General features: G+C 40.0%; 2 protein-coding genes across 2 annotated transcripts in view; both read left to right on the top strand.

The window, feature by feature from the left end:
• Positions 1-14,103, top strand: part of LOC308102622 (cysteine-rich venom protein-like) — a gene marked incomplete at both ends in the record, with an annotated part of 111,604 nt that extends 97,501 nt beyond the window's left edge. The window contains 4 exons of the mRNA XM_080452423.1: positions 11,425-11,564; positions 12,185-12,279; positions 12,733-12,815; positions 13,970-14,103. Coding sequence (XP_080308549.1) covers positions 11,425-11,564; positions 12,185-12,279; positions 12,733-12,815; positions 13,970-14,103 — 452 coding nt within the window. The remainder of the gene's footprint in view (positions 1-11,424; positions 11,565-12,184; positions 12,280-12,732; positions 12,816-13,969) is intronic.
• A 6,581-nt stretch (positions 14,104-20,684) lies between these two features.
• Positions 20,685-26,653, top strand: LOC308103372 (cysteine-rich venom protein-like). The gene is made up of 9 exons (XM_080453316.1): positions 20,685-20,758; positions 21,068-21,131; positions 21,749-21,805; positions 21,921-21,955; positions 22,091-22,181; positions 22,803-22,945; positions 23,767-23,861; positions 25,193-25,275; positions 26,120-26,653. The coding sequence occupies exons 2-9, from the start codon at positions 21,071-21,073 to the stop codon at positions 26,230-26,232; spliced, it is 678 nt and encodes a 225-aa protein (XP_080309442.1). The 5' UTR covers positions 20,685-20,758; positions 21,068-21,070; the 3' UTR covers positions 26,233-26,653.
• The last annotated feature ends 651 nt before the right edge of the window (positions 26,654-27,304 follow it).

Here is a 27,304-nt window from a genome sequence, read left to right as displayed (position 1 = left end):
ACGCATATGTGTAGTTTCATAGCTGTAGGTTAAACAGGCCAAACTTTTTCCCCGTATAAGGTTAAGGGTACCCCAACTTTCAGCAGCTGTCACAGATTCCCCTAGGGAAATTGAATTTCAATCTTTGTGAGAGATGTGTTACTAGACACCTTTACAAACACATTGGTGAAGACATTTCTTGGTAAGGTATTTATTCCCAGATTTTTTAATATCCCCTGACTATAAAGGACATTTTTCTCTGCGTTCTTGTTTTTTTTCTGCGTTTTTGGCAAGAATAAGCTATATTCAACAGCCAATAACTAAAGAACGGAGAGTCGCGGTGAGAGGCTTTTTTCCCCTGATGGAAGCAGAGACACTCCTTCGTCTTTTGCGACACTCGGTGTGTCGATCGTCCAAGAGCGAAATATTCTGTGGCTCTTGAAAGGTTAGTAAAAATGCTCAAAAACGCTGGTACTGGCTGCAGACTGAAAAACTCTGGCAAATGATGTATTTTTGTGCTGGTTTATTTCTAGAGTACAGAAGTGACAACATATTGTACATCACCCTGATTATTTGGTCTGTCTGGAGGGAGGGGCCATGGGCAGTGTTGCCAGATTCTTTGAGAGAAACAATTAACCAGGTCTAGGAAAACAAGCCCAAAAGAAGAGACTATGGGCCACATGAGCACTTTAAACCTACTGTGTACATCGGCTATTTGAAAATAGCAGATCTACAAGCTCACAACGTGTTAAATATATCATTTGATTACATCCCATATTAAAATTAATTGTCTCCATAACCATATAAGGAATTCCCAATGCTGCCCAAATATGGAGTGTATTGTCTAACCTCAATGTGTCGTCATGGCATCAGCGCAAACTAATCAGTCAGTTTCATGTAGGGGCACAAAAGGGGCATGCCCTATATGGGAATATACTGATGACAGAGATCTCTATATATGGGCATAAAAGGAGCAAGGACTGACAGATCTTGGTGCAAACAAATCAGTCAGCTCCAAATATGGGCACAATGAATGGGGGCATGCCCATATGGGCATATACGGATGACATCAGAAATCTCCATATATGGCCATAAAAGGGACAAGGACTGACAGACAGATACAGTGATCTCAAGTGTCCAATGCAGCTACGCCGAAATATGGAGTGTCTAATCGCAATGTGTTGTCATGGCATCACACACAGACAGATCTATATGGGCACATAAGGGGCATGCCCATATATGGGCAAATACTGATGACATCAGGGATCTCCATATATGGGCCCTAAAGGGGACATGGACTGACAGATCGGGATCAGTGGTGCAACGTAGGTGTTCGGGCCGCTAACTCCTAGATAAGGTATTATAAAAATGGATAACGTATTATAATAAAATACCATGAGTGATTAGGCCGACCAAATTCTATAATAAGAAACAGAAACTAATTTTATCCATGGTTTTAACTAAACTAAAAATAACAAAACTTCATCTCCTTGGATATAATGACAACTCCTGAGCACTCTGTCAAACAGCAGCAGATTGACAAAAGAAAATAAAAGCTCACCCATTATATGCCGCATGGCCAGTGTTGCCAGGTCTGCTTATTATAAGTTTCCCCCTAGATTTTATTGAAAATAACAGATCTACAAGCTCACAACGCGTAGCTCACGATGCGAATCAAATAGCCGATGTATACAGTAGGTTTAAAGTGCTCATGTGGCCCATAGTCGCTTCTTTTGGGCTTGTTTTCCTAGACCTGGTTGCTTGTTTCTCTCACAGAATGGCAACACTGCCCATGGCCCCTCCCTCCAGACAGACCAAATAATCAGGGTGATCTACAATATGTTGTCACTTCTGTACTCTAGAAATAAACCAACACAAAAATACATTATGTGTTTATTTCAGTTAAAGCCATAGATATTTTAACTTTCCTTTTAGTGTCCATTGTCCCTCTTTGACACACTTCAAACCCTTGTCCACAGACAAGGAGTTGGTTTGAACCAATTTGGCCCCAATCAGTGGTTGGCTACAGGTGTGTTTCCTTGGAAGCCTATATATTGACCTGAATCCCGTTCCTAGACATTTAAGATCCAGAGCAGAGCCCAGGTGAGAAAAAGAGATGCTTATGATAGCTTTCTTGGATAATTAACTTTAAAGTTTGTAGATAGTGTTTTCCGTTTGTGCCCATACACCACCCAGCAAGTGTGCACCCTTGATGGGCATGTGCACATGTACAGCACGGAGCATTAGCAGTCACAGTGTGTGGTCATGCTGTCACAACTCTCCAAAATCCAAATTCAGTGTTTATTTTGACAGCAAATTTAGATTAGTCTGTTGAATAAAATTCCAGTTTAGTTTGACTCATATTGTAGTCATCTGAAATGTTTTACTTTTAGTCTAGTTTTACTTGACTAAATATAAGATTTTAGTAAACTAAATCTACAGTTGATTTAGTCAACTAAAATGTATTTTGGCAGGCATTGATGGCATCATACTGACTGATTTATACTTTGATGCGTGCTGAAAATGGCTGATCTACCAGCGTTGTGAGCTTGTAGATCAGCCATTTTCGGTGCGTGACATTCACACGCAACCAAGCATAAAATCACTTGTATTTGTTCTACTGGATCTCTTCTCTACTAGTCCCTCCCTAACATTTTAGTCTAGTTATTTGTTGACAAAATTGTCAATAACATTTAATCATCATAGCTTATTTTTATTTATATAACTTTTTTGCATGTCTGTCTTGGACTTTGAACAATATGTTTTCTTATGGTTTTCACAGGCGATGAAGGTGTGCATTGCTCTCAAGGTGCTCTTTGCTCTCCTGGCTGAAACTGGAGCAACACCAGCAGCTTTGAAAGCACCACCTGAGGGTAAGAAAAGTACCACAGTACAAATATCAGGCGCAAACTTTTACGATTAATGAACAATTATAAAGATAAATATAGCTGCAAGCAGCAATACGATGGCCACGCAATGCAACATTATGCAATATGCGAAATGTAATATGTGCAAGAAATTATGTATTTGAGAAAAAGGCGATGCAATCATAGACATTAAAAATAATGGACAAAGCTATGCCCATAGACTCTATACAGATCGTAAATGAAGCCTATTTTTCAACAATTTAAAATCCGCCATCTCTCTATATCCAGTGCTATTGGTTGTGCAGCTTGTCAATCAAAGCTTCACAAGGTAGCCACGCCCCTATTGTAATCTATATATGCTTATACTGCAGATTTCCAACTTGTGTCTAAAATTTGTTTCATGGGGGTAAGCCGAACAAGGCATGACGTATGCCTGTTCAAAGTTCACATTTTCAAATGATTGCTATAGTGCCCCCCTTTGGTCAATTGGAGTAAGATTTGTTTCAGTACTGTTTGGCATGACTGAAAATATTGTACAAATTTGCAGTTAGGGCCAGAAGAATAATTTTCATTAAACTACAATGTATATATATTTTGTCAATTGTTTTTTATTCACATCAGCAAAACAATACAATTATGAAACTACGATATTCATTAGCTCATGAAGGCTTAATTTTTTCACAATCCAACTGGGATTTTAGATATTGGTCAATGGTTTGTCTAGATAGTTATGTGCAGATTGCAAAATAAAAAAAAACCCAGGAGGAGTAATTTAATTGTTAACTCATTCACTGCCATTGACGTGTTTTTTTGCAAAGGAGACTGCCATTGACGGGTTTGACGTGTTTTGGTGTGTTTTCTGTGTTTTCCCGTAGGCCAAATGAGGCATGATGACATATGTCCAAAGTTTGCATTTTCAAACGATTGCTACTGCGTCCCTCTTTGGCCTATTGGAGTTAGATTTGTTTAAGCACTGTTTTACTCTCTCCATCCACTTCTTCCTGTCTTGTCCACCTACCGTCGTACCCAGTGACCTGCTACACTTTGGACGGCAGACACTATCGGGGATATCTATCCAAGACGATCAGTGAGAGAACCTGCCAGGCCTGGTCAGCCCAGACGCCTCACAAACACACCCGCACAAGAAACGATTACCCAGACTAGTAAGAAGAACCAGCCAAACATCAACATGTACTACAGTGTCTGTCTACTACCTACCTACAGTATCTACCTACATGTTCTTTTTTTTGTCAGAGGCCTGGATGAAAACTACTGCCGCAATCCAGACCATGCAGCGATGCCATGGTGCTACACCACTGATACAAAGCTACGCTGGGAGTTCTGCCAGGTCCCTGTATGTTATGTTACGATACATGAACGATACAGGACAGGTTAATTTAGAACGATACGATTCGATTCAATGATTTAAAATCGATATAGTAACTATTTATTTACCCAAAAATTCTGTGTGAAAAATAAATACCTGGATACTGGATATAAACCCCTCTTTCTCTTTTTTTCTTCTTTAAGGTACACTACTTAGTATTGATATAATTGATTATTTGCATTGCAGAACGATTCGATACGATTATTTGCATTGCAAAACGATTCGATACGATACAAAGTCAAACGATCCGATATTTAGCTGTTTGCATATCGATATAGTAGATCGTTGAAAATTCAAAACGATTTTTCGATGCAGTTACTATATTGTTACACCTCTAGTAAGTAAGTAAGTTCCATGGTTGTAGGCCAAATGAGGCATGATGACATATGTCCAAAGTTTGCATTTTCAAAAGATTGCTATTGCCGCCTTTTGGAGTTAGATTTGTTTAAGCACGGTTTTACTCTCTCCATCCACTTCTTCCCATCCTGTCCACCTACATCGTACAAGAAATGACCTGCTACACTTTCGACGGCCGACACTATCGGGGGGAGGTTGCCACGACACTCTCTGGGAAAACCTGCCAGGCCTGGTCGGCCCAAATACCTCACGGACACGGCGTCACAAAAGAAAAATACCCAGATACGTAAGAAGAACCAGCCAAACATCTATATACAGTATCTATCTAGATGTCGCCCGGCCTGCCTGTCTGTTGGTGTCTACTCTACCTACTGTATCTACCTACTTATTTTTGTCAGAGGCCTGGATGAAAACTACTGCCGTAATCCTGACGGTGAGCCGAAGCCATGGTGCTACACCACTGATAAACAAACACGCTGGGAGTTCTGCAAGGTCCCCAGGTGTGCTGTTGACCCAGGTAGCTTTGACCACTTAAGTTCACGACAATTATTTTAGGAAATTTCTGCTGAGGATGAATAACAAACCCTCATCTCTCTGACTCACTGTATTGTTAGCAGAGAAACTTAACATGAGTTTAGCTAGATCTCGATGTTCCCTTGATTATAGTTTACTGTTACTGAGCATCAGTGGTAAGAGTATCCCTGCCTCAGGGACAGACGAGTGTGTTTCCACTCATACTGTATAGACCACATACTGGGTGCACTGAAACAAAGTTTCCTGACAACCGGTTTCCACTCCAAGTACATACCAGACACTATTTTAGTAATTTAACAACTTACTCAAAGCCATATAATCCTACAGCTAAATAAGTATCTACAAGCTCACTATTTTCGGCCTCAAGCAGCAACATTCTCTTAAAGGTCTCTTACATTTCCCTTATGTTTGCTCTTAATTGTCTGTTATGAGGACAGAACTTGCTTTTCACACGTACAAACTTCCCTCCACTGGGAATTTAGATAACTAGAGGTTCGTAGCGGCCCTCGCATACTCCGAGGCATGACATATTTCTGTTTTAAGTTAGCATTTTCAAGCTATTGCGCCCCCCTTTGGCCTATTGGAGTAAGATTTGTTAAATCACCGATTACTCAATCCAACCATCTACTTCTGCCTGTCCTGCCCACCTACCATCGTACCAGAGCTGACCTGCTACACTTTGGACGGCCAAAACTATCGGGGGGATGTTGCCACGACACTCTCTGGGAAAACCTGCCAGGCCTGGTCGGCCCAAATACCTCACGGACACGGCGTCACAAAAGAAAAATACCCAGATACGTAAGAAGAACCAGCCAAACATCTATATACAGTATCTATCTAGATGTCGCCCGGCCTGCCTGTCTGTTGGTGTCTACTCTACCTACTGTATCTACCTACTTATTTTTGTCAGAGGCCTGGATGAAAACTACTGCCGTAATCCTGACGGTGAGCCGAAGCCATGGTGCTACACCACTGATAAACAAACACGCTGGGAGTTCTGCAAGGTCCCCAGGTGTGCTGTTGACCCAGGTAGCTTTGACCACTTAAGTTCACGACAATTATTTTAGGAAATTTCTGCTGAGGATGAATAACAAACCCTCATCTCTCTGACTCACTGTATTGTTAGCAGAGAAACTTAACATGAGTTTAGCTAGATCTCGATGTTCCCTTGATTATAGTTTACTGTTACTGAGCATCAGTGGTAAGAGTATCCCTGCCTCAGGGACAGACGAGTGTGTTTCCACTCATACTGTATAGACCACATACTGGGTGCACTGAAACAAAGTTTCCTGACAACCGGTTTCCACTCCAAGTACATACCAGACACTATTTTAGTAATTTAACAACTTACTCAAAGCCATATAATCCTACAGCTAAATAAGTATCTACAAGCTCACTATTTTCGGCCTCAAGCAGCAACATTCTCTTAAAGGTCTCTTACATTTCCCTTATGTTTGCTCTTAATTGTCTGTTATGAGGACAGAACTTGCTTTTCACACGTACAAACTTCCCTCCACTGGGAATTTAGATAACTAGAGGTTCGTAGCGGCCCTCGCATACTCCGAGGCATGACATATTTCTGTTTTAAGTTAGCATTTTCAAGCTATTGCGCCCCCCTTTGGCCTATTGGAGTAAGATTTGTTAAATCACCGATTACTCAATCCAACCATCTACTTCTGCCTGTCCTGCCCACCTACCATCGTACCAGAGCTGACCTGCTACACTTTGGACGGCCAAAACTATCGGGGGGATGTTGCCACGACACTCTCTCATAAAACCTGCCAGGGCTGGTCGGTCCAAACTCCTCACAAACACACCCGCACGGAATCAAATTACCCAGACAAGTAAGAAGAACCAGCCAGACATCTATCTATATACAGCATCTATCCACCTATCTAGCTGTCTGTCTGTTGGTCTGCCTACTACCTAGTACATACGTACTGTATCTACCTTCATATCTTTGTCAGAGGCCTGGACGAAAACTATTGTCGCAATCCAGACGGTGCGAAGAACCCATGGTGCTACACCACTGATCGAAGTAGACGCTGGGAGTACTGCAGCCAGATCCCCACATGTGATGCTGCTCCAGGTAAGTTTGACCACTTAAGTTCAAAGCAATTATTTTCTTGATTACTTTTAGGACATTTCTGCTTGATGAGTAACAAACCCTCATCTCTATGTGACTCCCTGTACTGCAGAGAAACTGACCATGAGTTTACTGTTCCGTTATTGAGCATCAGTAGTAGCAGTATCCCACAGACAAGTGGGATGCATACTGTATAGACCGGTGGTTCTCAAACCTTTTCATGTCAAGGACCCCCAAATTATATATATTTGGCCGTGGACCCCCATCTGAAAATATTTGCATTGCAAAACCTCATCCAGACAATATGCATAGATTGTAGAATTCTAATTGTCTCCGCCAGGCCGAAAGGCATGGCGAGAGAGTATGTTTTACCCTCTGTCCGTCCGTCCGTGTGTGTGTCCGTGTGTCCGTCCGTCCATCTGTCTGTGAGCAGCTAATCCGTTGGCCCGGTCGCTGCGAAACTGTGCACACACTCCCTGAATGCCAATTCAGAACCTCTGCCCCAAATTTTTCACATGGGCCTGTTATAGCGCCACCAGGAGGCCGATTTGTGCAAAACCCATTTACTCCTACAGATTTTATCCAAACGTCATGCAAATCGGTACACAGTATCTCTATGGTCATGTGATCAACACGGATCTGTTCGATTTTCCATATTCCATCCTCATTGGCTAAAGTTGGCTTCCAAAATTTGCAGGATTGGTCCATTTTGAACAAAATGCCTCAAATCATGAACGCAGCTTGCGCTTACCGTGAAATTTCACACGCACATTCCCACTAGGCCGAGGAAGAAACGCCACACTTTTCACATTGGCCTGTTATAGCGCCACCAGCAGGTATAATTTAACAAAACACATTTTTGGAACAAAATTTCTCAAATCATGAATGCAAGGCGCGATTGCCATGAAAGGCCCAAGAAGAAATGGCACCCTTTTCACATTGGCCTATTATAGCGCCACCAGGAGGCCACAATAACCTACCTAACCTGGCGGAGACCTCTAGTTGGCTGCTGCTTTTGATCACCTAGCGACAGAATGCATTCAGTCAATTTCATAGTCGTTCAGTAGACATCAGGAGTGCCCTTCTACCTCTGTAAATATATGAACAAATATTTTTTGCTTTAGGCCTAAAATATGAAATTTGCTACGTAGTGCCAGTTTATTGTCACTGGTCAACAATGGAGGTCAAGCCCCTGTTCATGTCTGCTGAAGTGCTGATAAAGCATTCACGCAACACCACAAAACGGACGAAGGGCATACCATAAAAAGAAAGGAATCAGAAATAAAAAGTACAATATTTGTTTAATAGTACTGAAGTACAAGGTATTGTACAATGGAAATACTCTTTAACACATCGTGTGCCAGAGGTTTATTAAAATAGGGTACGTTCAGTGCCAGCATATCTTCCATCCACTTACGTTGATATGTTTCGTGCTGTAGAAGCCCTGACGCGGACGTGCATGTAAACAAAGCGTGCGTGCGAGACGGCAGAGTGTCCCGACTAACGCCTGGAACAATAATATTTCTAACGCAATCCTCCATTGCAGAGTGAGCTTGTACATCAGTTATACATTTTAAGCCATAACTGAGGCAGCTCAGATAGCTATTTTAGGACCCCATGCTACGCAGCAAAGACGGTAGGAGATCTAAAAGCTCACAACACATGCGATGAGAGCTTGCAGATTACTTATTTTTGTTCCGCATCACAGGCGTGGAAGTAACAGCAGTGTTACTGCTCATCATTGGCTGTTTTTGCATTTTCCTCTTCTCAGAAACCATGCCACCTCCACCCCCAGCCCAACCCCCACCCCCACCTCCACCTCGACCCCCAGCACCACCCCCAGCCCAACCCCCACCCCCACCTCCACCCCCACCACCCCCCCCAGCCCAACCCCCAGCACCACCCCCACCACCTCCACCCCCAGCCCAACCCCCACCACCCCCACCTGCACCCAAGGTGCTGACCGAAGCTGAGAACATTGTGAACATACACAACGAGCTGAGAAGAAGCGTGCAGCCTGCCGCCAGCAACATGCTGAAGATGGTAAGACACTACTGGAGGTTTGATTTGACATATTTAATGACAACGCTCATATTATGTAAAACACATGCAGCTACATATAAACTGTTGTCAAGCAGAACAGATACACGTCTGTTAAGGTGTAGAAGAATAAATAAAAACGATAGAAATATTTCTTAAACCTTTATTTACCCAGGTATGCTGAGCACGAGTGCTCTATTCAGCAACGTCCTGCTTCACACTCACACATTAAAACCTGGGAGCTGTCCAGTACAACGTGTGTGTGTGTGTGTGTGTGTGTGTGTGTGTGTGTGTGTGTGTGTGCACCAGATGTGGTTGAAGAGTCCAGAGAAGTGTCTATATTAGACAGCCTGCACGTTTGAACCTAGCCTAGAGGAAGCTTTTATGACCAAGGTCATTTAATACCAACCACTCCTACAGACCATTTCAGAGGTGCAGACTAGTTTTTACATTTGGCAGCCTAGGACATACCCACAGACTGGTGGTTAGAGGGTTTCAACAACTTGGGATGCCCAAAGAAGGCAGAAAGGTTGTGCTGTCTCTGCTATAATTGGCAGCCGCCACATATGGCGGAAATGCTGTTCTTTTATAACCATAGAGTATTGAGAACTTATACCCATAGAGTACTGTGTGACATGCTTATTATGATGAATCTGTCATGAAGCCATATGCCATGATTTTGACTAACCTTAACTGTACCCTTTTAAAGGTTCAATGACATACATTTTCACTTTTTTTTATTGTGTTTTGGGGGGTTTTATGACCTCAATTAGACCCCAAAAACCTGAACTTTGAACATTCAGTGGATTTTCTGTGGTCTTGGGTTTTCTGAATAATTAGGCTGAAAAGTAATCTGTGATTGGCCCCTTGACTTTAAAGGTGTCATGACATTCATTTTCACTTTTTTTTATTTTCAATGTTTTATTTGGGGTTTTATGACCTCAATTACACCCAAAAAACCTGAACTTAGAACATTCAGTGGATTTTCTGTGGTCTGGGGTTTTCTGAATAATTAGGCTGAAAAGTAATCTGAGCTTGGCCCTTCGACAGTGAGGTCACAGTCGATTAATCCCGCCCACTCTCCTCCTCGCCCCTCCCCTCCCCTATCCTTTCCTTTGGGGGGGGCGGAGCAGAGGCGATGATTGACAGGCAAAATCCCTCACCAGCGACACCCGCAGGCAAAGATTTCTTTTTTCATTGCAGTTGAAAAGGCTTTAGAAATGTGAGAGAAAAACACCTGCCATGGATCACTGGAATGGAATTTTCACTTAAAACTTTTTGTACACTTTTGAAGGACCAGGACAAAGACTTTGAATGTGGTGTAAAAGTGAATGTCATTAAACCTTTAATGTCACAGTGACTGTGACATTAATCCCGCTCCCTCTCCGCCCCTCCCCTCCCCTATCCATTCCTTTGGGGGGGAGGGGGAGGCGGAGCAGAGGTGATGATTGACAGTCAAAATCCCTCCCGCAGGCAAAGATTTCTTTTTTCATTGCAGTTGAAAAGGCTTTAGAAATCGGAGAAAACAAATCCTGCCATGGATCACTAGAGTGTATTTTTCAGTTAAAATGTTTTAATACACGTTTGAAGGACCATTATAAATACTTTTATAAAACTGAATGTCATGAAACCTTTAATATTTATGTCCTTTTACAGTATGCTCTCATGTGAACATGAATAAATTGTTAAAGCTTGTGTGTGTGTGTGTGTGTGTGTGTGTGTGTGTGTGTTTTCCTGTGTCTCGTTCTAAGAGCTGGAATAAGGAAGCTGCCGCCAACGCTCTCAAATGGGCCAACAAGTGCACCATGGGCCACAGCTTCGTTGCAGAAAGGACCATCAGCAGTAAGACCCCTTTAACATTGATTTACAATCCATCACGCAAGTATATGTGTCGTAATTAGGGTTGCCAACTGTCCCTAAAATTCTGAATCGTCCCTTATTCGGAAAACTAAATGAAGTGTCCCTTATTGAACTGATGAGGGACACTCTTTGTTTCTTTTGTTGGGGAATCAATCAGTGACACATTTTACGTTCAAACAGGTCATATATAATATACTATAATTCCTTCTTTTTTTTAAAGAACAATAATACTGGGTTCGAATCGTGTGGATCCCAACAGCCACATGATTAGATTTTTAATAAGCCTCTCTCTGTATCTCTATCTCTCTCTGTAGCCAGTGGTTGTGGTGAGAACCTGTACCTGTCCAATGCACAGAACACGTGGGCCGACGCTATCCAGGCCTGGTACGATGAGGTGAAGGACTGGGAGTACGGGGTGGGCTCTATCAATGGAGTGGTGGGACACTTCACTCAGGTACACTTACACCCAGTGCTGGAAGAAATACTGAACTATTTTTTTTTTTCACATGTTTGCTTGATTGATTGAATACTTTATTAACATGCTTATTAGTGTGGTTCAACACAGTATAGTATTTGGGTGACTTTTCTTTCTTTCTATAGCAACTGCAAAACTTTGCCGCGCTACTCCTCCCCCAGTTTTGGCGGCACACACACTTGTATGTCAAATCGGCCGGCTTCATCGGGAATCGTGTGCTTCCATTTTGCTAAGCTATTTGCTGTATAGTTTAATTTATAATAAATCATTAGTGAAATTTTTCCCAATGGGAAAATGTGAAAATCTCAAGTATTTTTATTTAACATACTTGGAGGAGAGGTTCACAGTCTAGAGGCCTACGCAGGGAAAACATTGCATCAGTTGACCTCACGGTGGCGCTATAACAGCCCATTTTACACAAGTATTGGCATCAACATATTAAAGAAACAACAATTTGAGGTTAAATGTGAGCACTTTCAATCCCCTAAGACCCCAAATGACACCCCTGTCCTTGACATGAAAACGTTTGAGAAGCACTGGTTTATACCGTGAGATGATGATGGTGTGTGTGTGTGTGTGGGTGTGTGTGTGTTGCACAGGTTGTGTGGTACCGCTCCAACCAGATTGGATGTGCCATGGCCCACTGCCCCAACACCAAGTACAAATACTTCTACGTCTGTCAATACTGTCCACCGTAAGTACTATTGTCCCTACACCGTGTACACATACAGTACTTCTATGTGTTTCACTCCTGTCCACAGTAAGTACTACTGTCCCAACACCCCGTTCTGTTGCTACCACGTGTGTCACTACTGTCCACCGTAGGCAACAACACCATGGTTCTCAACATGTGGTTCGGGGACCACCAGGGGTCCAAATGGATCATTAAAATAAAACCTGATCTGAAAATGCACATGGCCCATGCACCCATCTGAGCACTTAAAAAGGCAGCTGAATGGCCTTGAACGTTTTCAAGATTTTAAAGTCGGCCCTGTTCTTGGAACCATTTGTGGTTCCAAGGACTTGCAAAGAAAAAAAAAACTTTTACTGTGTCATCAGATATCATGTTTAATATTTGATGTGATATCATGTTTAATATTTGATGTGATATCATGTTTAATATTTGATGTTGTGTCCCACATTGCAGTGGTAACTACCAGTACACCCACCCCTACACGTCTGGACTAGCTTGTGGTGACTGTCCCGATGCCTGTGACGACAAGCTGTGCAGTAAGTGATGTGTGTGTGATATAGAGGGTTTAAGTGGTTAAACAATTAGTCTGCATAACGAGAGATCGTACATATTTTCCTACGGACTAAAATAACATGTAGCCTTTTTTTCCTACTTATATTGATCCCAAATGACTAGCGATGAGGTCGATTTGCAGAATTGCCCCCCAGCAGCCCCATAGCAAATCACAGCTCGTCTTTTCCGGGACTACGGTGGCTTGTGTGGGACAACCAAGGCATGGATGCGTGTGTAATGACAACTAATAACAGATTCTTGAAAAAAAAAAATGTTTGACCGCAACAAATGGGCTCTGCTCTATGCTATGGGGTCTGCTGGGGGACAATTCTGCAAATAGACCCCATGGCCAGTCATTTGAGATCAACACAAAGGCTATTATGTTATTTTAGTCCGTTCTTGTCCTTTAACTTTAACCCCAACCCCATTCCTTACCTTTACCCTAACCCCAACTCTTACCCTAATCCTCATCCCAACATTTAAACTAATCCTAACCCAACCCTATAAACTGAGGTAATATAGGGCTGTGAGAACAGACCCCGTTAACCTTAAAGGAGTAGTTCACCCCCCAAAAAAAACTTGTTTTCTCTCAATTACACACCCCATGAAGCATTGAATTAATAAAGATTTTTTTGTTTTTGTCGCATTCCTAAGCCAATAATTTGATGACCGGCGGTCTCTCTGGTAGGAGACTCAAAGAGTCTCCTTTGAGTCTCTTACCGGATACACAAGCATTCTGCTGGTAATTATTGGCTTAGGAATGCGACAAAAAACTAAAAATCTCCATGAATTCGAGGCTTCATGGGGTGTGTAATTGATAGAAAAGATTTTTTTTGGGTGAACTACTCCTTTAAGGAGCGGTTTAAACAATTGTCTGCGATCTGTAATAAATATTGATATTTCACTGTTCGTAATAAATATTGATATTTCACTGTTCCATAAATCAGAAGGCAAAAAGATGAGTTGGCACACTGTGGCTCCCTTCTATGACTTTATTGTAGCATCCACCAGAAAAAGTGACCTTTGGAGCACAGAGCTCTTCTTCAGTCTGTTAGTTATCTATCACCATCAACTCAATGACATCTGTCATTATCTGCATGTCTCTGTCTGTCTGTCTGTCTGTCCCTCTCTCTCTCAGCCAACCCATGTCCCTATACAAATAAGTACAACAACTGTCCTGCTCTGAAGGAGAAATGTAAATGGGGGTGCACTAACCCCATCATCTTAGGCTGGTGCCCCGCCTCCTGCAAGTGCGCCACTGAGATCATCTAAACACTTGCCTGCCCAGTGCCCACGCCGACTCCAAACGCTTTTAGAAAATAAAGCAGTTTATAGATTGCAATACTGACTTTCTCTTTTTTTGCCTGTTTTTGCATGTTCGTAAGGTTCACACTGCCATCTCAAATCAGATTTGTGGCCTATCCAGTCTGGAATCAGCTTGTTTTGATCAAGTCCGAACAGAAACAAAACATGGAAACCATTCTGTTTTTGTGAATCAGATATGAACCACATTCCTAGGTGGTTTGAAATGTGATTCTAATTTGAAGTAGTATCAGTATCAGTGTCGACACTTAAGCCTGATTTATACTTTGACGTATGGTAGTGTCGCTTGCCAAAAATGGCAGATCTGCAAGCTCACAATGTGTCGGCGCGCAACACAATCATACAGAAGAGTGAAAGGTCGATGAACAAATGATCACTTGTAAATAACACTCATGATATATCACATGTTTTTCTTATGTTTTTTTTTGATAGCTGTGACCATAGACATATAGGTTTCTATATCTATGGTGCTAACTCTGTGCAGAGTGGAGCCCAGCCAAACTCGAAAGAACGTGTCAAAACCGAAGTAGCGGGACATTTTCCCGTCTCGTTTTGAGATATGGAGACGATGGTGTACAGCACTCGTGTATATAAGGCCCCAACTTGTATAAATATGGTGATATTTGGATTTAAAGTTAATGAAGGCGAGCCGGTACAATCAGCAGCTTCAATGTGTCAATGGTTACTGAACACTTGTCGAAACATCCTGACCTTTTAACCCATTTAGACCGGGAAAGAATCTGTCATTTTTCAATTTCTTTGGCTATTAAAAAATAGCAGATATCCAAGCTCATAGCACAGAGTGCCGCACTATGAGCTTGTGTATCTGCCATTTCTTTTTAATCTTGAACATTTGTGCAAATATTTGATCTATAATTTTTAAACTCAAATCTTTCCTTGATGACAGACTGGGGGTCCCTGGAACAACATATGTTGAAATGGGCGTCGGCAGCCAAATACATATCATTTTGGGTGTCCTTGACATGAAAAAGTTTGAGAACCACTAATATAGAAACATAAGCTTTTTTTTTTTTTTTTACTGTAGGATTTAGAAGACTTTGTAGAATCCCCAGAAGCAAAGATTTGAGTTACAAATGTTTGTCTTAAAAATATATATATTCAAATTTGCAGAAATCTTGTATATCTGCTATTTTTGAATAGCCAAATACATCTTAAAATGATAGATACTTTCCAGGTCTAAATGGGTTAAAAAAGATAGACGGTGGGTGAGATCATGAACAGTCTCTCCACACAGTGGAAGCAGTACAAGTTGTGGGTACCTCTATTCCCACAACGGCAATGAATACGATATCATGAAGCGATATCAGCATTAATTGTTAAAGTAAGCTACTTAATATTGTAGTAATTATTAATCAAAAAGCAGTGCAGGAACAGACTGCTCAAGTGAAAGGGTACTTATGTTCAACCACCAGAATTACAGGGGAAAAAAAGGAAGAAGGGAGATTAAAAAAGAGGCGAAAAAGCATAGCATTTAAAGTTTCAACTCTGTTGTTTACAGTATACATACAGTTTACATTAGATGACTGTCAACATAAATTGATATTTAACGGACCATATACTGCTGTTATGTTTGGTATTGTACGGACATCGTAGTCAATGGGCTGAAATGAATGACCAATGGAATGTCACGAAAACTGGGAGTTGTCAGCAGTAGCCAATGTAAAGTATACAGTATGACTTGTAGACGATGAGCTAAACATGCACAAAACTTTAGTTCATTTAGACACTTCAGCTCAGAAATAACCAGACCGTTAATGTACCATTTATTAACCATTACCATATTAACCATTTACCATAAATTGCAACGGTATTGCATTCAGTTTGGTGGTGTGACTCTGCTCATGTGATATTACACATTGCATGTGCAAATATGACACGGATCTTCAAAGGAGTGTGAATGAAATATATAAACATTCTCATCGTTACACTGAATCCCTTTTACTTTATACAGATGTACGGAGTATGGTCTCAGTTTTAAATTTGTATTTACAATAAATGTGAAATACATTTACAATAAATGTGAAATACATGTTCAGTGTCTGTTATTGACTAGTATAGAGAAAGTCATGTTAACCACTGGTTGAAGACGATGACGATCTATGCTTGTTTTGTTTTTTTTAATAATAGAGGCAGTTAAAACAGGCCGGTCAAATTGGATCAGGAACACTGAAATAAGGGAACACAGCAGGTAAAGCATTTAGTACTTCCAATGAATTTACCCTCAGCTATACACATAAGGGTGTGTAATGTCACATCGTAATGACAAAGACAAAAAAATAATTGCTATGATTATATTTTACAATTGTTTGTGTTCCAAAGACTTTGTTTGCTTGTGCACAATATGACACAATATGACACAATGCCCTGAGGTGTTTTATTCATTCAACAGGTGTTTTATTCATGACATTTACTTTTTAAAAGTTTGAATACAGGATTTTTACTTGTAAGTAACAGAGTAGTTTTACATTGTGGTGTTGCTAGTTTTACTTAACCTTCCTGCAATGTTTGGGTAAAATTTGACCGATTCTAAACTTTCCCAAATCGTAAATATTCAAGGCCTTATGATTTCCTCCCCACTAGGTACGTGAACATATGAAATTGCTGACCGCCATTTTTTTTAATTTTGAGTGGTTTATTCAACTTAGTGTTCACGGTCAGACATTACCACCATATAAATTCATGGTAAAGACTTTATCTTGTTCATCCAGGAGATGGAACACACACACACACACACACACACACACACACACACACACACACACACACACACACACACACACACACACACACACACACACACACACACACACACACACACACTACTGACTACAACAACAACAAAGAGGAGTTGACTGCCTTGATGAGGTAATGCACTTTTTACTTTTATTCATGTAAAACATATGTTTGTATCCGACAAATTAAATATTGCTTTGGAGTTTCCAACCTCTTATTTATTGTTTATTATGTCATATATATATATTTTATCACAGCTTACTGATCCATCGCCAAGTGACATTTATCAAGCGATCCTATACAGCCAATCCTAGCGTACATTTGGTTGGAGTTTTGATAAATCTTACGTCTGAAAATGAGCGTCCTTTAATAACACGCCCTTAAATATTCTCGAAGCGCCCCGATTTTGCGACATGATGAACCAGAATACGACCAAGTCTGCCTTTCAAGTTCCACACACACACACACACACACACACACACACAGGTGTGCACTTTTTCTAGTTTTACTTCCAGCCAGGAGAGCAAAGAGCACCGTGAGAGCAATGTACACCTTCATTCTCTGTGGAAACCACAAGAAAAGGTACAGGACATATTCATTTTCATTTTTCTGATGAAAATAGTGTTTTCATGAAGTCATTATTACAGCTAACCACAATAATGAGACATGACAGAAAGAAAATACGAAAGGAATAATAATGACAACCGAAGAAGCAACATATTATTATTAATTATTAAATCTATAATGATCACATGAAGAAAGAAATGCGCAGAATATAATTTCAAATGTACTCTGTTAAGATATTTAACAGCAAAGTCATATTTAAGCAGATAGAAACAGTGATCCGCTGAAAGTAGAAGAAACTTCAGCAATTTAATTTGTGATTAAATAACTGCTGATGTATAGTCATTATGTGGTGGTGGTCATTCATATCCTTACATTATTAGCCCTAGGGGTGTGTGTGTCACAGTGCTTTCATAGACAAACACCCAGGTGTGTACTTTAGTGTCACATCATATTTAATATGATGGCCCTCTTTATGCATGGCATAATATTATTGTGCCAAGTACAGTAGTGCCAACATGCCAACGTATCTATTTCCAAGAATAATCAAACAACTGCAGTCAATGTCAGTTTGTTTTATTTTTCAAACCCGTTTTAACTCGTCTTAAACCATCTACATTAATTATTATTACTCTTTCTCACGTTATACTCAGTCTCACATTATTTGGCATTGTACTGTGTACAGAACATATTGAATCATGTATTTATTTTTGAAAATACTATTTTCCTCACAATTTTGCTAACCACTGCAAGTACCCCTAGGATTTTGATAACCACTGGTTGAGAACTCCTGCTCTATCTAGTCCAATGTGTCTTATTGTACATTGATGGCTGTCAGGAACGGACTCTAGAACTTAAAGTAGGACCCAAAAGCAGGGACTCCAACAACAAACACTGGAATTCTATTAGAAAATATTTGAATTCTATTCAAAAACATTTGAAAATAGATTTTTGATACATTTTGAAAACTTTCAAATAACTTGTGAAATGGAATGTGGAATTCTGCATACTGTAATGCTCCTTTTAGAAGTAGCAATACCACATTGTAAAAATACAAGTAAATGTCCTGTATTAAAAATGTATTTGCGTAAACTGTATCAAAATATACTTAAAGTACCAAAATAGTATTATAGCATGATTCAATATATTTTGTACACAATTCAATGTAAAAAATAGTGTGAGAAAGAGAACTAATTGTAATTTATTCCTATACTGCACAAAAATCTAAATCATAGGGCATACTTCAGCCTTCAACCTTTGAGGTTGAAGGGGTTCAGTGTTCAGAAAACGTTTAGAAACCCTGAGAGTTTTTTCCAATTACGCCTGTTAGCGAAAGTAAAACCATATCTTCCACCTAAACAACTGGAGATGGCAATCCATGCTTTTATATCTTCTAGATTAGACTATTGCAACTCCCTACTCTCCGGTATCGATCAGTCCTCACTCAGGCGCCTGCAGCTGGTGCAAAATGCGGCTGCTCGCCTCCTCACTGGTACAAAAAAGCGAGAGCACATAACCCCAGTTTTACTGGCTCCCTGTCAATTTTAGAATAGATTTTAAGCTTCTTTTATTCACCTACAAATCTCTGCACGGCCTGGCCCCTTTATACCTGTCTGAACTTTTGGAGCCCTATATTCCAGAGAGAGCGCTGAGGTCAGCCAACCAGTTGCTCTTAGAGGTTCCCATAACCGGGCTGAGGAGTAGGGGTGACCGCGCCTTTGCTGCTGCTGCTCCCAGGCTTTGGAACAGCTTGCCCTTCTATATTAGAAGTGCCAATTCGAGGCTTTTAAATCCCTTCTTAAAACACACTTTTATTCCTTAGCTTTTAATCACATTTAAGTTCATGTCTTGATCTCTTGTTGTATGTGATGTGTGACTTTGTTGTTGTCTCACTCACTTACTTTCCTGTTTGATGTTTTTTGTCTCACCATGTACAGCACTTTGGTCAGTTTCGATTGTTGTAAATGTGCTTTATAAATAAAGTTTGATTTGATTTGATTCTATTAGTTAGCAAATGGATACATTAAATATATTTTCTTCTTAGAACTTTGGTGTGTGTGTGTGTGTGTGTGCTGGTATATACGTTTTTACAATACGATTTTCTCCAAATTAAAGCTCAGAATATCCAATTGTTTTCAACGGAGTAGCTACAGTAGATTGTCACTTGCCTCACCATTTTTAAAAATAAAACAAAATGACATTGAGCTCAGTTCCTCTGGATATTGTTTGATCATGCTGGGTTTTTGTCTATGAAAACACTGGGACACACACAATCCTAATGCTAATACGTTATGCAGGATGTTTCCTGATGGTTTTCATGTCTCCATGCATTTGATGTATTACCTTGTGTTTACTATGTGTAAACCGCTCTGGATTAAGAGTGTCTGCTAAAATGCCTAAATTGGAAATTGTTTTCACAGACAATGATGGCATTGGTGACATTGCTCTCACGGTACTTAATAAATATCAGGAGCAAACTTTTGCCTCCAATACGAGGGCCAAGTAATGCAATATTATGCAATATGCGAATTGCACTTTGCAATATGCGCAATGAACCACACATACGCTTCATCTCCCAATGTATGAATGTACGAAACATTGTAAAGCGCTTTGAATCAGTTTGAGTTCTTAGAAAAGCGCAATAAAAATACAATTCATTATTATTATTACTTTAAGTTCTAGAGTCTGTTACTGGCAACCATCGATGTACAACAAGACCCATTTGACTAGATAAAGCAGGAGTTCTAACAAAATTGTTTCATAAAATTGTGATATACACATATATTCACTATATGTGTAGCCTGACCCTTTTAAACTGGAAATCAAAACATGTAATCCTATTGCACGAAAATTCAAATCATACAGGGTACTTCAGTTGGACCTTTGAGGTCGAAAGGGTCCAGCGTTAGTATTACTATACTTTATATACTTTACTTTTGTTCCTCCACATAGTGTACGCCTCCCAATATCCAATTGATTTTCCAATTGAGTACCTACAGTAGATTGTCACCTGTGACCTGAACTCACCTGTTTACACATGTTTGAAGAGTAAAACAAACTGATGTTGACCACAGTTCCACAGCATTGTTTGATCACTACTGTACTTGGCACAATATGATGTGACGCTAAAGTACACACATGTCCAGGGTGTTTATCAGATTGACACGCACACACCCCTAAGGCTAACAATTTAAGGGTATATATACCACCACCAGATAAGACCAGCCGATACCACTCAACATTAGCAGTTATTTCATCTGAAAGGACACACTTCAAACTACTGGAGGTAAGTCTCTTCTACTTTCAGCGGATCATCTGTTTCCATCTGGTTAAATTAGACGTTGGTGTTAAATAGCCTAATAGAGTACATTTGGAATTATATTCTGAGCTTTTCTTTCATCATGTGATGATTTTAGATTTTCTCCTAATCATTTTTTTCTTCTTCGTTTTTTCATTATTATTCCATTCATATTTAGTTTTTTTCTGTGTTGTCTCATTGTTCTAGTTAGCTGTAATGATGACTGTCTTCATGAAAACACTTATCTATCTATCTATCTTGGACTTTGAACATGATGTTTTCTTGTGGTTTCCACAGAGGATGAAGGCGTACATTGCTCTCACGGTGCTTTTTGCTCTCCTGGCTGGAATTGAAGCTCTGGGTAGGAAACAAATATGAGGATTTTTTTTTCTTTTCTTTTTAAACAATCACACTTATGCAGTCTTGTCACTGGCTCCCTACTGCCTTATGCTGCCTTATTCTCCCATATTACTGACTCCCTACTGCCTTATGCTGCCTTATTACTGTTTCCCTACTGGCTTATGCAACATAGATAGATTGTAGCAGCAGAATGTGGACGGTCGGTTTCATATGCATACAGTGGACGTCAGGGGTGCCCTTCTACCTCTGTACATTTAGGACTAAATATGCATGGCCTTTAGGCCTACAATATGACATTAGCTATGTAGTGCCATTTTCTTGTCACAGGTCAACAACGGAGGTCAAGCCTCTGTTCATATCTGCTGATACGTTTTGTGGTGTTATGTGAAAGCATCCATATAACACCACAAAACGGACAAAGGGCATACCATAAAAAGAAGGGAATCAGAAGTTTAAAAAAGTACAATATTTGTAGTAGTAGTAGTAGTATATATATATATATATATATATATATATATATATATATATATATATATAAACAAAATGTACAAACAGTGCATAGTAATAGTTGTTTCTCAATCCTTTTGGGGTCTTTCTGGTGTGTTTGTGTTCCTGTAGGGATGACCGAAGCTGACAAGAAGAGCATTGTGGACAAACACAACGAGCTGAGAAGAGGTGTGTACTATGCTAATAATTATTAATAATACTAATAATAATATAATAATAATAATAATAATAATAATAATAATAATAATAATAATAATAATAATAATACTATGATATACTATAGGCGTGCAGCCTACCGCCAGCAACATGTTGAAGATGGTAAGACACTACTGGAGGTTTGATTTGATTTGACATCTTTAATGACAACGTTCATATATCATGTGAAACACATACAGTTGCATACCGTTGTCAAATGGTATGGAAACACATCCTCTCATTCTCTCATTCTCACAGTCGTGGAGTGAGGAAGCTGCCGCCAACGCTCAGGAATGGGCCGACAAGTGCATCATGGGACACAGTCCCAGAGACTCACGGACCATCAGCAGTAAGACCCCTTTAACATTATTAATAATAACATAATAATAATATTATGTTTTAAAATAATATACAATGAATATTACATTAGTTTATAATCCACCACGCGAGTACGTGTGGTATTTATGGTTGCCAACTGTCCCTTGAAATACAGAAACTGATAAGGGACATACTTTGTTCCTTATTTTGGGGGAATCAATCAATGACAGCTGTGTTACATTGCAACTTAGAGGGAATACTATCTTAGGAAACTAAACCTATTTTGTATTTTCTGTCAGAAATAGTCATACATCCATATAAAGGTTAGCTTGGTACAATTTCAATGTTTTGCATTCACTTGGTATAAAACCTTTGTGACAAATAGCAGCAATTTATTCAAACATAATTAAAGGCTCTGTTCATATGTACAGTATTTCGATGTAACAAGGTCATTTGTTGTAAACAGTGCAGGGATACACACAATGATTTGTAGTCGTTGTATTAGACATACTTCTCTCCTGTCACAACAGTTTCTTGTCATTAGTCATGTTTTCAAACTCCTCTCTCTCTCTCTCTCTCTCTCTCTCTCTCTCTCTCTCTCTCTCTCTCTCTCTCTCTCTCTGTCTCTCTCTGTCTCTCTCGCTCTCTCTAGCCAGTGGTTGTGGTGAGAACATAGCCATGGCCAGTGCAGAGGGCATTTGGGCCGATAAGGTCCAGTCCTGGTACAGTGAGGTGAAGGACTGGAAGTACGGGGAGGGGTCTGTCAATGGAGAGGGAGTGGGACACTTCACACAGGTACACTTACTGGAATATATATATATATATATATATATATATATATATATATATATATATATATATATATAAATGATAAAAAATAGGTAGGTACAAGCTCGCAGCACGGCACAAAGTGACGCGCTTCGAGCGTCACTTTGAAAAGCTATTTTTGCAAAGCCAACAGAAAAATCTAAAATGACACAGATCCTTTCCCGGTTTTAGAACACTTTGGTTGAGGTTTGGGTTGTACCTTGCCATGAAGTGACTCCAAAGGTGGGCAAGAAATCAAAAATCTATTGCTCTAATGACTAGAAATTGATCTTTCAATATACAGTATACTCCACATTGACAACCATTGTACAGTGAAGAGGCTCAGGAGGAGCTCTTTTAGTCTGTAAACGAACGCAAGCAAAGCGGATCTGCCTGTTGATTTTGCACATTTGTATTAGGAAAACCCGGACTGGATCAGCAGATCTGCATTCGGATCTTCAAATAGTAAAATCAACAGGAAGTTGATATTTTTATAGTAGCAATATCACAATAAAAAAGTAGAAGGCCTGTATTCAAACTTTTACTTGAGTAAAAGTGCAGAAGTATAATTATTTTGAATAATAATACTAATTTGAGGTTAAACACTAGTGGGAGCCAGTTGCCATTCCCTGGGACCCCAAATGGCGCCCCTTTCCTTGACATGAAAACGTTTAAACAGTGATGTTTTGTGTGTGTGTGTGTGTGTGTGTGTGTGTGTGTGTGTGTGTGTGTGTGTGTGTGTGTGTGTGTGTGTGTGTGTGTGTGTGTGTGTGTGTGTGTGTGTGTGTGTGTGTGTGTGTGTTGCACAGGTTGTGTGGTACAGATCAAGCCAGATCGGATGTGCCGTGGCTCACTGCCCCAACGCCAAGTGGAAATACCTCTACGTGTGTCAGTACTGTTCACCGTGAGTACTGTCCCAACACTACAAATATCTTTGTGTAGTGTGTCACTACAGTCCACCGTAAGCAACAACACCATCTGTCTCACAGCACTGGTTTTCAATGTGGGGTCCGGGGACCTCCGGGGGTCCAAATGGACCCTTACGGGTGTGTAACTCTGAGAGTGAAAACATTACTTGCAGTGGTGGAAAGTAACTAAGTACATTTACTTAACTTACTTAACTACTGTACAATTTTGAGGTATTTTAACTTTACTTGAGTATGTTCAATTTCCAATACTTTTACTTCTAGTCCACTACGTCTCAGAGGGAAATATTGTGATTTTACTCCACTTTTATTTGAAAACTTTAGTTACTAGTTACTTTGAAGATTTTGATTATTATTACAAAACATAGTTTAACCACTTCAGCCCTATATACATTTCGGCCATTTGAAAATAGCTGATCTACAAGCTCACAATGCGTTGCGATGCAACGCATTGTGAGCTTGTAGATCTACTATTTTCAAAATATATTTATACATTTGAAAACTTGAAATGGGACATTCTGCATAATGAGTACTTTTACTTTTGGTGCTTTACGTATATTTTGATGCCAATACCTTTGTACTTTTACTCAAGTACATTTTGAATTCCAGACTTTTACTTCTAACAGAGTATTTCTACATTACAGTATTGATACTTTTACTTAAGTAAAAAAATCTAGTACTTTTTCCACCACTGATCACGCTTAACCCTAACCGTCTTTTTAAAAGTTCACTGTCCGACCTGATCGCTTCCCTGCCTAAAGTCTTCTTATATGAATTTTCCAAAGTGTGCTTATTATTTCTCCTGCCTCATGACTCTGTTTGCACTGGATTTATTTTGAGTTGTTTCTATTTTTATGTGATTGTTTGTTAGGTTTTATGTTGTGTCAACGCATCTACAACGGATCTACAATCCTCAGTGTTAAATTGACACTTTCAGATGCATTTAGGGCAGTTGTTCCCACCCTACAATATAGTTCCCACAGGTGGTACGTGAGGCTCCCTCTAGTGGTATGCAGGAGAGAGAGAAAATAAAATAACATAAAATAAAAGAGAAACAATTGGGATGAAAATCCAACGCTATTATCGTTAAGTGACAAACCAAACATTAGCAAGATTTTCCAGTGGGCCCTGATCTGGAAAAAGTTTGGAACCACCAGAGTAGATGGACATCTAAAAAAAGGTTAACTTTCTCATCAGATATCATGTTTAATATTTGACACGATATCATGTTTAATATTTGATGTGATATCATGTTTAATATTTGATGTGATATCAAGTTTAATATTTGATGTTGTGTCCCACTTTGCAGTGGTAACTACCAGTACACCCACCCCTACAAGTCTGGACCAGCTTGTGGTGACTGTCCCAACGCCTGTGATGACAAGCTGTGCAGTAAGTGAACGACATTCTTTGTTTGTTAAAAGCTTAAAGCACGATATCCTGATAGTAATCATTGTTATAGAGTGTTTGTTCAGTAACAGGGGGTCTCCCTGTCTCTCCAGCTCTTTAATAAACAGAAAAACATATTTTCAGGTAGGCGACAAAATTTCAACCAATCAGGACGGAGCACCCATTTATCAGCTTACTTTTTATGGTATTCCAGTTCCAATTTTGTTTTGCTCATTTCTTTGTGTCATCACTTCCCATTGCACTTGTTTAATCTGCATCCTGACTGAGTTCTCTATCCTGATTGGATCAAATTGGTATCCCAATCTGGAAATGTACTGTATGTTCTGTTTAATAAAGAACTAGATAGACATGGAGACTCCTGTTCGTGACCACTCTATAACAATCACTTACCCTACCTTTAATTAAAACAAATATATATATTTTCCTTTACCCTTATGTAGTGAAGTGCAGTGAGCTGGGATTGAACCTGAGGCTCCCACTCGCCAGTCCGACGTGTTACCAGTCATGCCAATAGGGCTGAGCCCGATTGGCAGGTCTTTTGCACGCCGTTTCTGGCTACTATGACTGTGGGGGCTACACTTATATGTTCCCCAACCTTACCTTACAATGACCTCTCTGTCTGTCTGTCTGTCTGTCTGTCTGTCTGTCTGTCTGTCTGTCTGTCTGTCTGTCTGTCTGTCTGTCTGTCTGTCTGTCTGTCTGTCTGTCTGTCTGTCTGTCTGTCTGTCTGTCTCTCTCTCTCTCTCTCTCTCTCTCTCTCTCTCTCTCTCTCTCTCTCTCTCTCTCTCTCTCTCTCTCTCTCTCTCTCTCTCTCTCTCTCTCTCAGCCAACCCATGTCCATATATAAATAAGTGGAGCAACTGTGTTGAAAAAGGGTGCCAAAAGTGGAACGCAGACAACTGTGAAGCCACCTGCAAGTGCACCACCGAGATCAACTAAACGCCTGACCAAGCCGACTCCAAACGCATCACAAGAAACATGATTTCATCCACATTCAATGATATTCCTTATTATGCAAACCTATAGCTATTATACTATCTGCCTCGCTGTCTCTGTCTATCTCTATCATACTGCACGCATACCACTGGTTCTCAAAATGGATTCTAGCGACTCTCTGGGTTCCTCTAGGGGGTCTAAATTGACCCTTACAAGAGTGTAACTTAACTCCGACAGTGTACAAATGGAACCAGATGGACCCTAGCGGGTTCATTTGGTTCAATTTGTACACTTTCGGAGTTAAGGGGTGACCTTGACATGTTTAAGTTTGAGAACCATTGCTTTATGTACTGTATATTCAATGGAAATATCCCTCTGTGCTTTTAAAAAATAAATCAGCATTTATAGTTTGAGCATTACAACACTGACTGTCTCTCTTTCTTTGTGCCTGTATTTTAAAATTGTAAGACATGTTCACACTGGCTGAACAAATCAGACTTTTATCCTATTAGAATCAGATTTTTTTTTTATCAAGTCCGAACTGAACAGCATAAAAGCGCATGGTTTTATTCTGTTCATCTTCTGTAGTCACCGGACCGACGTTCATTGTGGAAGTGTTACACCATTACAACACATACAGTGAAATGGTTCATATATGGTGGAAAGGATTTGGGTCTGACAGCTACTTTTACTTTACTTGAGTATTTCCATTTTCGATACTTTGTACTTCTACTCATTACATTACATTAAATTACAGTAATTTAGCAGACGCTTTTATCCAAAGCGACTTACAATAATTGCATTCAACATAGGTACTGTAGTGCATTCTCTTCTAAAGCAAGCAACTAAGAGTATACCTGAGGCGCTGAGGTAAAAGTGCAATATATCAGCTACCTGCTTTCTTAAACAGATGAGACGAATAGGAAAGTCGAATGGGCAAGAGCTAAAACAAATAAGTGTATCGAATAAACAAGATCCAATAAGACAAGAGCTCGTACAAATAATTGACAACAAGTAGGCACGGCAAAGAGGAAGGATAGTGATTCCTGAAGAGGTGTGTTTTCAGCCTGCGGTG

The sequence above is a fragment of the Gymnoscopelus braueri genome, assembly GCF_963280865.1.
Source record: "Gymnoscopelus braueri genome assembly, chromosome: 16".
NCBI lineage: Eukaryota > Metazoa > Chordata > Actinopteri > Myctophiformes > Myctophidae > Gymnoscopelus > Gymnoscopelus braueri.
The sequence above is the reverse complement of the archived record's forward strand: the minus strand, read 5'-3'. Positions and strand labels throughout refer to the sequence as shown.

Excerpts from the sequence above, each read along its gene's own strand:
- LOC308103372 (XM_080453316.1), top strand. The coding sequence starts at position 21,071 with ATGAAGGCGTACATTGCTCTCACGGTGCTTTTTGCTCTCCTGGCTGGA. Across the intron at positions 21,956-22,090 it reads CCAGCAACATGTTGAAGATG|TCGTGGAGTGAGGAAGCTGC; the intron begins GTAAGACACTAC and ends TCATTCTCACAG. Across the intron at positions 25,276-26,119 it reads CTGTGATGACAAGCTGTGCA|CCAACCCATGTCCATATATA; the intron begins GTAAGTGAACGA and ends TCTCTCTCTCAG.